Raw genomic sequence first — 12,033 nt, forward strand, 5'->3', positions numbered from 1 at the left:
AGCTACACAAAGGAACTAAGTATTTATTTACATTCAATGCGGTGAGCAAAATACAAAATGGTGTCCGGGCACACTCAGCGTCCACCAAACCGTAAGTTTCTTAAACAGCAGAAAAATTAAAATGGTGGTCGGCCTCACTCAGCCTCTACCGAAACCTTAAGTCTCTCAAACAGCAGAAAACCAAAATGACGGGTAGGAGGTTAAAATATAAAAAGTCTTTGATAGGTGCTGGAGGTAAACAAAAAATCCAATATGGCGTCCGGGCACACTCAGCCCCCATAAATACTCAAAAGTATTTGAAACATTTGAAAAAACAAAATGGCGACCGGGCGCATTCAGCCCCATGAATACCCACAAGTATTTGAAACACTAGAAAAACAAAATGGCGACTGGGGAAACTCAGCTCCTTTCAAATCCTTAAATCTCTCAATTTGCAAGAAAAAACAAAATGGTAGAGAAAGTTATTGTATAAAAAGTAATTACCTGACCATTTGATAAGTGGTCAGCCCATGGAAAAATTTAAAGTCTCAAGTTGCAAGAGAAGCAAAATAACGGAGGAAGGTTATAATATAAAAAAATGGTTATCTGACCTTTTATAATGGATTACAAAAGAACTCAGTTCTTATCAAAACCTCAAGCCTCCCAAACAGTAGAAACAAATGGCGGCAAAGAAAAGACAAAGACAATACAACAAAGTTCAAAGTCGAAAGGATAAAAAGATAAGAGAGATTAAGAAGTTTTTCTTAAAAGACTCTCGAAACGAAAATAGCGGCGAACGAAAAGAAAAGGATCCTAAACAGCAGAAAAACCCAAATGGCGGTTGGAGATTATAATATAAAAAGTGGTTACCTAACCCTTTGATAGGTGGTGGGCGTAAACAAAAAACTACAATATGGCGTCCGGGCACACTCAGCCCCATGAAAACCCACAAGTATTAGAAACACCAGAAAAACAAAATGGCGAGCGAGCTCAATCAGCTGCTTTCAGAAGCTCAATTCCCTCAAGTTGCTTGAAAAACAAAATGGAGGAGAAAGGTTATAATGTATAAAATGACCCTTTGATAAGTGATAGGAGTAAACAAAAGAAATAAAAAAAGGAGACCAAGCACCCTCCGCGTCTATATCGTAAGTATTTCATTGGATTGATGGAGGTTGCGTAACAGCTGGGAAGGTTGCAGTAAATAAAGCAGGTAAAAGGTAATTAAAAAATTATTAACAATTGTATAGGAAATTCTATTAGCTGATCATAATGACATCACTTATCCTACTCCTATATGTAATTTTTTAGTGGTTCTAAGTTTCTTCACTTCCACCGAAAGAATTAACTGGTAAAGATGATAACCGAGACCAATATTTGTGTTTATGTTTTAGGTATTGTCTGTTCAAAATTGAATCCTTAGGGAATTAAATGGTGCTTTGTTGATATCTGCTGAAGAAACTAAAATAGAAAGTATTATAGTTCAAAATCAGGAGTATCAAAAGATAAGAGAGATTAAAAAGTCCTACTTAGTAATGGATCTATTTATCTCTCAGTTTGTTTATTATACAAGTTCAAAGTTCCTTATTGACTTCATCGAAGGGATTAGAAGATAAAGTTTATATTTTATTCTTAATTTAAACAAATTTGATCCTTTTTTTTCTCTCAACCTTTATTCCTTAAACTTTTTCCAACGTTTCGACCCTCAGGCCATTTTCAAGGATACCACCTACAAAAATCATTTTTTTTTATTATATAACAATTACATTATTTCCTTCAACTACACACTGATTTCTATTTTAGGTTTAACCACTTCAAATACTAAAAGCACAAAGGGGATTAAAGTCAAAATGATTAAAAGATTAAGGATCATTAAAAAATCTTACTTATCATTGTTTAAAGGCTCTGCAGGTCAAAGTCCGATTTTGTTTTGTTCGCGAGATTCGCAACAAAATGGCGGCAAACGAAAAGAAGAGGATCGCGAGATCCTCGTAATAAATTGGTGGCCAACGGAATGGGTGAACGAAAATAAATTGGTCGCGAGATACTCATCATCAAATGGCGGCCGGGTACACTCAGCCTCTGCCAAACTTGTAAGTCTCTCAAACAGCAGACAAATCAAAATGGTGGTCGGGCAAACTCAGACCCTGGTTATAGTATAAAAAGTGGGTACCTCATCCGTCAATGGTTGTGGAGATAAACAAAGTACAAAATGGTGGCTTAACGTTCACGTGATTAATAATAGGGTGTGGTCTAATAGTCACCTGACCGATCACGAGAGTGGTTTTTTTTTTCTCCGATCCCTCAGAAACCAAAAAAAAACAGGTAATTTGTGAATGCTTTATTGTGAAAAAGGAATAAATCGTGTTGGGTATTACTTTTACCTTTGGTATTTTAAGGTGACCTGTAATGTTTATTTATTACTTGTGAAATATCCATTCTATCTAAATGGTCCTATTTTTAAAATCCGGAGGTGAGGGACCTCCTCATCTTGATTCGCATATTTAAACGAGAGTGGTTAAGGGTAGGTCGAGCTGAAAATTCAAATCCCCCACCACAGGTAACGTAATCACCGTTGGTGCTGCTATCTAGCAAACACCGTCTGAACTAACAGCGCTTGTTTTGCGCTCTAGTGGCAAGTCAAGAAATTACCCCTTCGAAACGTGCACCAGCTCCCCATAATATAATTACTAATATATACCATTTATTAAAAAAAAAGATTTACTGAATCATTATTTATTATTCTTGATTTATTCTGTCGGGAGTAAGTGTAGAGTTCTCCCTACGTTAAAGGATCTTTTCCCTTTTATGTAATCTTGCATACTGTTCAGTTTACTTCATTATGCACGCTTAATTTTTCAATTTTAATTATTCAAATATAATCGAAAAACCTTGTGCTTTTCATATGAATCACGGAGTGTATTATTCAGTGAATATTGTACACGCTTCTTCTTCCAACTCTACTAATATTGCGAAAGCTAGTCTCACACAACTCACCGAACCATCCGGACCTCAACTTCAGCTAAGGTTTGTATTTTTTTAGGTACGTGGGATCACTGATTCAAATGAAACTTCTTTTGGTGATTATTATTATAATTATTGTGGCCCTGCTCTGCCTTCAAGATCCCGGACCTACCCCACCACAGCCAACCAATCTACACGGTCTTTTGCTTTCCCTTTCCATCTTTCAATATTTAAAAGCTTTGAATCCTCCCCCACTTCGTCCAGCCATCCATAAATAAATTTTATCTAATTTTAGCCTCAAAACACACGGAGACACATTAAATTCTTCGACAGTCTCCCTGCTTCCTTCAATCCAGTATTCCAGTCTATCACCCCATCCCCCCTTCCTGCGAGGTGGCAGGGCAGGAAAGGTTCCAAAAACCCTATTAACATCACCTCATAGCTCCATCTTCTGATGCACCCCAACCCCCTCCCTCACACTTCTTTTCAATTTCTGACTGTTTCTCTTATTATTTCACCATTATCTATCGTATTTATTATTTTTATTTTTATTTTTTATCTTATATGCGATACAACACGAGGAGGCCCCTCACCTCCGGACTCAAAATAGCTCCTTGAATGGATAGCTCATATGTAAAATTAAATATAACAGGTAACCTTAAAATACCAAAGGTAGTAAAAGGTAAGACACAACACGAATTACTTTTTCTTTTTTCACAGTAATGCACTTACTAATTCATTTTTATTTCTGTTTTAGAGGGTTCGAAAAAAAAAAAAAAAAAAAATAGCCTCAAAACAATTTGTGTTTCTTTATAAGTCCAACGTTTCGGTCAATTCGGCCATCCTCAAGGACAATCTATCACAAACAGCTTTTATTATACATATGATTTTTAACATTTTAAACAAATAACAATATTATTAATAAATTATCATACATTAATACAATTTTAGAACCGCATCAATTAAAAAAAAAAAACATTATGCAGACTATTCTGTCCATGTCTTTAATTTCAGTCTACAATTACCCAGTGAGACATTAAAACATTAGGGAATCATATAATTTTATTAATAAGCAATCCCAACCTTATTTCTAATTACCTATTTTGTCAATTCTTCACATTAAATCAAAAATTAACTTTTAATCACAGTCAACATTGTTTATTATAATTTATCACAACAATATTTATTGTTATATATTATAATTATATTTTTTTTACAACAGAAAAAAAATCGATTGTAACCTCAAAATCCGATAATAACTACGAATATGCATTGCAGCACGCCGTTTGTTATCCATTCTAAACCTTTTTTTACATTTTTGTACTTTTTTTTTTTTGCAAATATAATATAATTGGTCCTTAGCCTAATTGGGTTATCTTCAAATTTCTGAAAAAAAGTTTTTGAAATACGATAGCTGATATAAGATAAGCACTGATTTATGAATCTAATTACTATTCTATATGTTTAATTATTAACGAAGTTTACAAATAGGTGACTTTGGACCGGCGATATATTATTGGCTAATATAACAAAGTGTTTAAAATAGTACGGGTTAGTTATCACTGTCTCTAGTAATTCTTAATTAATCACTAATTGATGTAATAAAACCGATAATTAATATAAAATCATTATTTTATATTAAACTCTAGTAGTTAAAACAACTAAAAATAAAATCAGAAAATAATTGACTAAATTAACCAAATGACCTTTCGACCCGAGTTGATTTATGTTAAGGCCAACTGGAGATATTTTCTGGGTGCTATAATTTGAGGAACAGGGAAATTAGACGTGTGAAAAAATTTGAAGGACAATTGGATTTGTAAAACCATTCATAAAAAATGAATTCATGGATTTATGGATTATGGATTTATGGATTCATAAACCATTCATAACTTCTCTGTGTTTTATTCAGTATGTAAATTAATTTTTAATTGGAAATTAACAAGTTTTTATTTGAGTGCTTTTACGTTTATAATTTCCCGAGACATCGACATGTTTTCAAAATGAGTGAACGGTTCAGGTTTTTCTGGTTCAAAATTAACTTCCGGGGGTGTGCACATTATTAGCAAAATTAGATACATTACTATTAAGCAACTAAAGAATTTTTTAACGTGGTTTTACTGTCTCATACCTATTCAGTTGTAGATATTTTTCAGTTGTAACCAAATTTCAAACTGTACCGAGTACTTTTTTGAGAGGTTTTTGAAAACTTTATAGCTCCTTCAATTATAGTTAAAAAAAATAGCAGTAAATTTCTAATTCCAGTCCATCGTACATCTCGTGTTGGATATAAATAATTTTTAATTAGCGGCATTCGTTTATGACAGGTAATCCCAGAAAAAATCAAAATCATACAATCTCACATGTATCTATGTATAATAAACAATTAATGGATAAATAAAAATTGATCTTATTACAATTGATTGCTTCGTGTATTTAAATTTTTTTTTATCGTTACATTTTTTTTTAATTTCACCTGTACATCTATTTACAATCAGCAAATGAGCTGTACTATTTAGGCATAGCATGAGGAGGCAGTAAATTACTTAACCTCCTGAGGTTAAGTAAATTATTTTATTACCCTAGGAGGTCCCGCATCCAACTCCTCTTCAGCCTACGCCGAGTCATGACATATTGTTGCGATCCATTACAGTTGGTATGTATAACGTGAAACGTAGAGTTGTGAGTTCGTTGCCAGTCTTAAAAATTGCGATTGAAAAGTTTGTATTTTCTGAATCTGTGTCTTTTTGCAAGTCCATAAATTTGTCAGGCGTAAGTCCATATGGATTTTAGTAGGTAATTGTATACGTCAAGTTCTTGTCTAAGGGATAATTTAGAACGTCTGTGTAATATGGAATGTAATTGTCTCAGTCGGAAATTTAGCGTTTTACGTTTTGTCTTGACGTGTGGGCCCCATGTCAACCTTCTATCATAACTATGTCCTGAATAAGTTACCGTGTTTGTTTGTGGTATAGGATGATTGTCAATATAAAATGAAGGGCATGTTTTGTGTCGTAGAGTAAATTTGACATGTTGTAACTTATCGTGGTTTATCTTAATTTTTCATCGTGTGTACCATGTCTGTATATTGTTTAGAATACGTATGAGTGTTAGTGTGGCCTGTAAAGGGTCTGTATTTCTCGAAATTATAGCAGTGTCATCGGCATACGTCACAGTTAGTATGTTGTCGTTTGTCGGTAATTCGTTTGTGAATATGAGGTGACAGAAGTGAGACCAGGATAGAACCTTGAGGGACAGCTGATACCTTTATAAGATTTCGGGTGACCTGAAAATGAAAATAAAAAGAATTTGTGATCGTGCGGCTGCGTATCGATTTATCTTTTTCGGCTTTCTAGCATATTGGGGTCCCTTAATATGTTTTTGGAGATGCTGAGACACCTCTCTCTCACCCTCTCTCTCTCTCTCCGTCTCTCTCTCCCTCTCGTTACCGTTCTCAAATTAATGCCTAGAATTAGTTCTATTACATCTACAATTTCTTGATATTACATGTAACTTGTGTTTCAGCATGTCTTTTAATAGTAATAGTACGAGTGTGGTAGTTAATAGGGAAGTTTCCTTCACTCCTGAAATTACAGCTGTAATACTTGGATGCTACATCGCCTTCTGCAAGTTCTTCGGACCATGGTTGATGAAAGACAGAGAACCATTCTCATTGAGGATTCCTATGTTAATCTACACCATAGGGCAGATCCTAATGAACAGTTATTTGTCCTATATGGTAAGGCAACCTAGATAAAACTGCTAAATTTCATTGTATATTATATTGTAGAATAAGATCCTACCAGATCTTTCTGATGATTCCCAAATCATCTTCCTCAAAATGATTTGAGCTCAGAGTTATTTAAGCCTAATGCAAGAAAAAACAATATGACAATCGTAAAACAAACCATTACACACTTTCTCATATTTAAAATTAATTATTTACTACACTGGTAAATAAAGTAAAATACAAATTTGTTTCGGAATCTTTATTTGAGGATCATCGTTGGATTAGCAGGACCGGATTTGAACCTTAATGATGAAGAGCACTGGGGCCGTGCTCTGTGCCCAGATCACTGCTTATGTCATTCTTCCTTTCATTTACCAATATATGGACTATACAGTAAGGGAAAGTGCTTCTTGAGGTGCTAATAACGAATATGAACTCTGTTTCACTCCTAAAAAATCTTTTATAGCACCTACATTACTATCATTTAGACTTAATGCTGTTTTAAGGGTGAAATTAAAAACGAAAAAAAATTAAATCTTTACTGCTACAACCCATGAAAGGCCAAGGGTGCAGTACCTTGTAAGAAAGTACGGTTACTAGACCAACCGGAGAGCTCCAGAACCCACAGGGCTGACTCAACCGCTACAAGTAACGTATAATCATCTGCCGTAGCCGGGTCCCCGTCCTTAGAGTTAGTAGTCCATTGCCTTACCCATGAGCTCTCACTCCAGCTACCACTAATATTGGTTTGAAATTAAAATAAACTTTTCAAACTTGTTATTTTACTCTGCTTCTAATTTGTTTAACGGACCAGAAGTAGTCCGTGATGGTAAATCCGGCGCTGGTAGTCGAGCAATCTTGTTATCAGGTAGTTCTGATTCTTGCATTTGATCAGCAAATGCCTCCAAAAATGATCAATAAACCGAAATACTTATCAGTAAAACTGTCTTTTTAATAAAATATAAATTTTATATAATACACTATTTTTGTTTTTTAATTTTAAAACATTTAAATGTATGTTTCAGTGCTACTCACTTTTGGGTATAGAAATGTACTCCTTCTGGTCGAACGTTTGTTATCCAGTAACATCAGCGAATATGTGTACGAATGTTGCAGATGAGGTAATTAACAATGGTTTGTTAGTGTAAATTTTAATAGGTGCCAACTGTATTTTTGAAACGGGTGTTGGATTTTATAAAGTATCTATTTTTATTTCGTTCATTATATTATATACCTTGTGCCTTGTACCTTGTACCTCCATTAATAGAAATTTGGTGGAAAATGTATTATTGTTTTGGCCTGGCACTACCGCTCTTACTCCACTCTAATGAAATTAGTTTTGCAGAGAATCATTACTAATACTGTTAGTGTGAATAAATGTGTGATACAAATAATACTTCCTCCTGTTTAATCGAGAGGTGACGTCATGAGAGCGTTTCCTTTTGGTATGCTTCTTGCACACGAACTCCGAGACATCTTGGTAGACTTCTTTTTATCTTATAATTTGTGACTTACAAGAGGGGGAGGGGTTATTCTACATGATTCTTTATTGATATTTCCAACTGTATATAATTATTCATTCATTAAATTTGATGTAAGTTTATAATGGAGTGAAACAGGCGTGTAGGGAAACTATCCATTGGTAGCACTCTCCATTCGATGAAGCAAGGTGGGTATGGGTGTTTAGGGAGTTATAATGGAAGGAATGATGTCTGGTTCGGGCTAGATCGGTTACATAGGGAACACTAAGGTCTTTGAACATTGAGAATTTTACGAAGGATTTTGGATTGTAAGGAATTCGAAGGTTTAGTGAAGCTCCTAAGCTAAACTCCATATGTCCAGGCCTTATTATAGTTGTGTATATCAGTCTTTTGTAATGAATTGGAAGTTTAGACCGTTTGTCCAGTAAGTGCTGTAATAGTCGGAATCGACGTAATGTTTCTTCTCTTTTCAGTCTTGTGTATATAGTCTGAGGTAGCGGATCTGTTCTACAGGGGTATGGGCAACATTATTAAAATATACTGTAGGGCAGTCGGTAGGTTTACGACGAAGAGTAAAAGTAATTTGATGGGATTTGTTGGGGCTTATTTTTATCCTTCAATTTCGGGACCATTCTTCTAGGGTAGTGGTGCCTCTGTCCAAGCAAACAAAGCCTCTCGATCTCGAGCCAGGACCCTCATGCCATCCCAGTTTTTCCCTCTTTTCTCTCCCACTCTGGAGATGTAGTCCTTCCATTGCATTCTGGGTCTCCCTCTTGGGCATTTTCCTGTTGGTCTGGCCTCAAAATATTTTCTTGGGTCCCTGTCATCACTCATCCGACAGAGATGTCCAAACCATCTGAGTTGTCTCTTTTCAATGGTATCCTTTATGGAGACAGTTCCAACATCCTGTCTTGTCCTCTCATTTCATATGCGATCCTTCCTAGTTCGGCCTGCCACTCTCCGTAGGTATCTCATTTCTATTGCAGTAAATCTGCTTAGGTGCTTATCAAGTGGTATCCAGCCACCGTAAAGGGAGGGTAGGTAGATATAGCCTAGAAGATATGCACTTTAACATTCTTCTCTACCTCCCTTTTCCCTATAACTGTGTTGCAGAGGTGGTAGTATATTGCATTTGCAATCATGGAATCAGGGATGCAATCAAAGGGTTATTATTAACTACTAGCACAGATGTGTTATGCCTTCGGCACACGTGGTGAGGATAGTGTTAGGATTAATTGTCAATCAATGTAAACAAAAAATAATAAATCAAATATAAATTAAGAACAAAGATAAAAACTCAAAATATTGCATTCAAATTTAATTATCCATTATTAATTACCACTGTGTTTCTTTTCAGGTTTACTCCGTCTGCTTTTTCTTCGCTGTCAACAAAGCCATCGATTTACTTGACACGGTAAGCCCATTATTAATATATTGTTCTATCAGTCTATACCAGCTGTGTCAAGCTCAAATACAAAAATTGATTAATGCAACTGATCATATTAATGTTGGCAATGTCATACAAAAACCTTTTAAATTTGATAATATGAATTGATTAATAAAATAACGTTATAGGAGTAGGTCAATTGTTATGCTAATATAACTTTGGAGTTTTTTTTTAGTAGTAACTTATAACATTGGTATATGCTAATAGTAATCTTTTATTTGCACATTATCATTTATACTTTATGAATAAAATGAGTATAATTGCGAAATCAGCTTTTATCGGAGGATTTTTGAGTTGGTATGATTGGTGGACGGAGTGGAAGACGTGCAAGAATTTTTGGGATTTTATTCATTGATTTGGATCCGCCAAAATATGAGATACTTCTACTCGGTCTACAAGAAACATTTGGAAATACACATGTCTGGAAATACAAAATTTCAGGTTAAAAAAATAAAAAAAGGAAAACGATACGAAAATACGATGTAAAATTCACATTAATTCTTGCAGGGTGTAATAGTAAATAAAGACATTGAAGCACTTTTTTCTAGAAGAGGCGCATTAATTAGTCCTAAATATGACACAGAAATGCAGGGGCGTCGTTTAAATGTGTTTCATGTACTGCATTGATATATAATTTTCATGACTCATTTATTGCATTTAACATAATTATAAACGAAAAACATTGGCTTGATACGTTAATATTGATTTGTATTCCGATTTATTCATCCCATTTAAAAAGATTATCAAGATGCTGTGTATAATTAGTCTTGGTACTGCTATGTGTTGAAGCTCTCAATATTATAAATATAATGGGTATTCATGATGTTGTGTTAAATGTTAAATGTTTTACTATGTTAAATTTTATAAGTATAGGATTTTGAGCAGCCCTATTTAAAGTCATGTTAAATGCATAAAAGCTCCTAGCGGATTTTTTGTGCAACTTGTTTTATAACTTTTCCTCCCAAAACTTCTAGTACAAGAGCCGGGAATAAAAAAGGCAGTTATATATATATATAGAGAGAGAGGGTGATATTAGGTATTCATATATAACATATGGATATTTCATATTATAATTTCGTAATATAATATTATTCATGGGTATATTAAATGTAAATAAATAGGTTTCTTTGTGTAGTATTGAGGATTACACTACCAATTACCATTTTCTTATATATTATGTATTTCAATGCTAATAATATTTTATAAAGATGGGTAATTAGTAAGCTTGTAAAAACGCTATGCCTTTGAAAAAATAATCTAATAATAATAGTTTTTAAGAACTCAATTAAATTGAATTAATATAAATAAATTTGGATTATTAGCATAAGTAATTATTCTGATATCCAGACACAACAGGTATGAAAAATTTTAGGATGTGAGGTATTCCACACGCCACTCCGTAAGGTGTTCGCTTACGGTCGTGAGGGGAAGGGAAAGAATTCGCTTTTAGAACAGATACTATAACGGATGTATAATTCAAGGGGTTTTCACTTACAGCCGAGAGGGTTGCCCGTCCTATAGGTATTCGCTGTAGATCAGATCATGGGGATGGACAGAGGGTATCAGAAGGAAGAAAGATCTAAAAAAGGCAGAGTGGATTAATAACAAAATTTATATTTCCAAAAAATAAAGTTAGAATTTCTGTTCCACGAATGTATTTTATTACTCGCTGCCACCTAAGGAAGTAAATTCATGAGGCAGATCAAAATCAGTTGCTACGATAGCTCTAGAAATATTTATATTATTAAAAAATACCATCGAGAAAAGCTCCATATAAGGTGCTAACTTTTAGTGGATCAGAAAATTATATTGTAATCCTTATTAATTCATATAATATATTTATGAATTCCACAATATAATAAATGGTTATACACTAGTTAAGTAATCCTTATTGATTCATATAATATAGTTACTAATTCTACAATATAATAAATGGTTATACATAAGTTAAGTTAAAATATTTACACAAATATTACAGATTGATATTTGACGATATTTTTTTTTTTTTATGTGTATATATATTTTACTTTTGGGGGGGGGGATTTGGGCTTGACACATGGGAGAACCAGACTTCCCGATAGTTTGACACAAGTATTTTGTAGTAGTAGCAGAGAGTAGGTGTGTATAACCTCACTTAGCAACTACACTCATAAAATTTGTGTAGCAAAATATTTAAATTATTTTTTGTAAAGTTTTTTTTTTACTAAAATAAGAGTCTATTTCAGAAATTCTAACTACTTAACATTTATTTTTAACATTTTGACAACGGAGGGTCAGGCTGAAACTCAATATTCCTGAATTGTAATTTTGAGAACGGAAATCATCCTCCTAGAGAATGGAAGCTTTTTTTTTTTTTTTTTTAATATATTTATTGAAATTTACAACTGTATATTACATACTACATTTTGATCTTAGTTAAAATGGAGTGTTACAGG

General features: G+C 33.8%; 1 protein-coding gene across 1 annotated transcript in view; it reads left to right on the forward strand.

Moving 5' to 3' along the window:
- The first annotated feature begins 892 nt into the window (after nt 1-892).
- The window catches only part of LOC106678558 (very long chain fatty acid elongase 1), a 22,557-nt gene continuing 11,416 nt past the window's right edge, over nt 893-12,033 (forward strand). Inside the window, exons 1-5 of the mRNA XM_014417134.3 lie at nt 893-1,034; nt 2,907-3,003; nt 6,466-6,679; nt 7,696-7,791; nt 9,509-9,565. Coding sequence (XP_014272620.1) covers nt 893-1,034; nt 2,907-3,003; nt 6,466-6,679; nt 7,696-7,791; nt 9,509-9,565 — 606 coding nt within the window. The remainder of the gene's footprint in view (nt 1,035-2,906; nt 3,004-6,465; nt 6,680-7,695; nt 7,792-9,508; nt 9,566-12,033) is intronic.

Source organism: Halyomorpha halys, unplaced genomic scaffold, assembly GCF_000696795.3.
Source record: "Halyomorpha halys isolate HHAL.00 unplaced genomic scaffold, Hhal_1.1 Scaffold147.1, whole genome shotgun sequence".
NCBI lineage: Eukaryota > Metazoa > Arthropoda > Insecta > Hemiptera > Pentatomidae > Halyomorpha > Halyomorpha halys.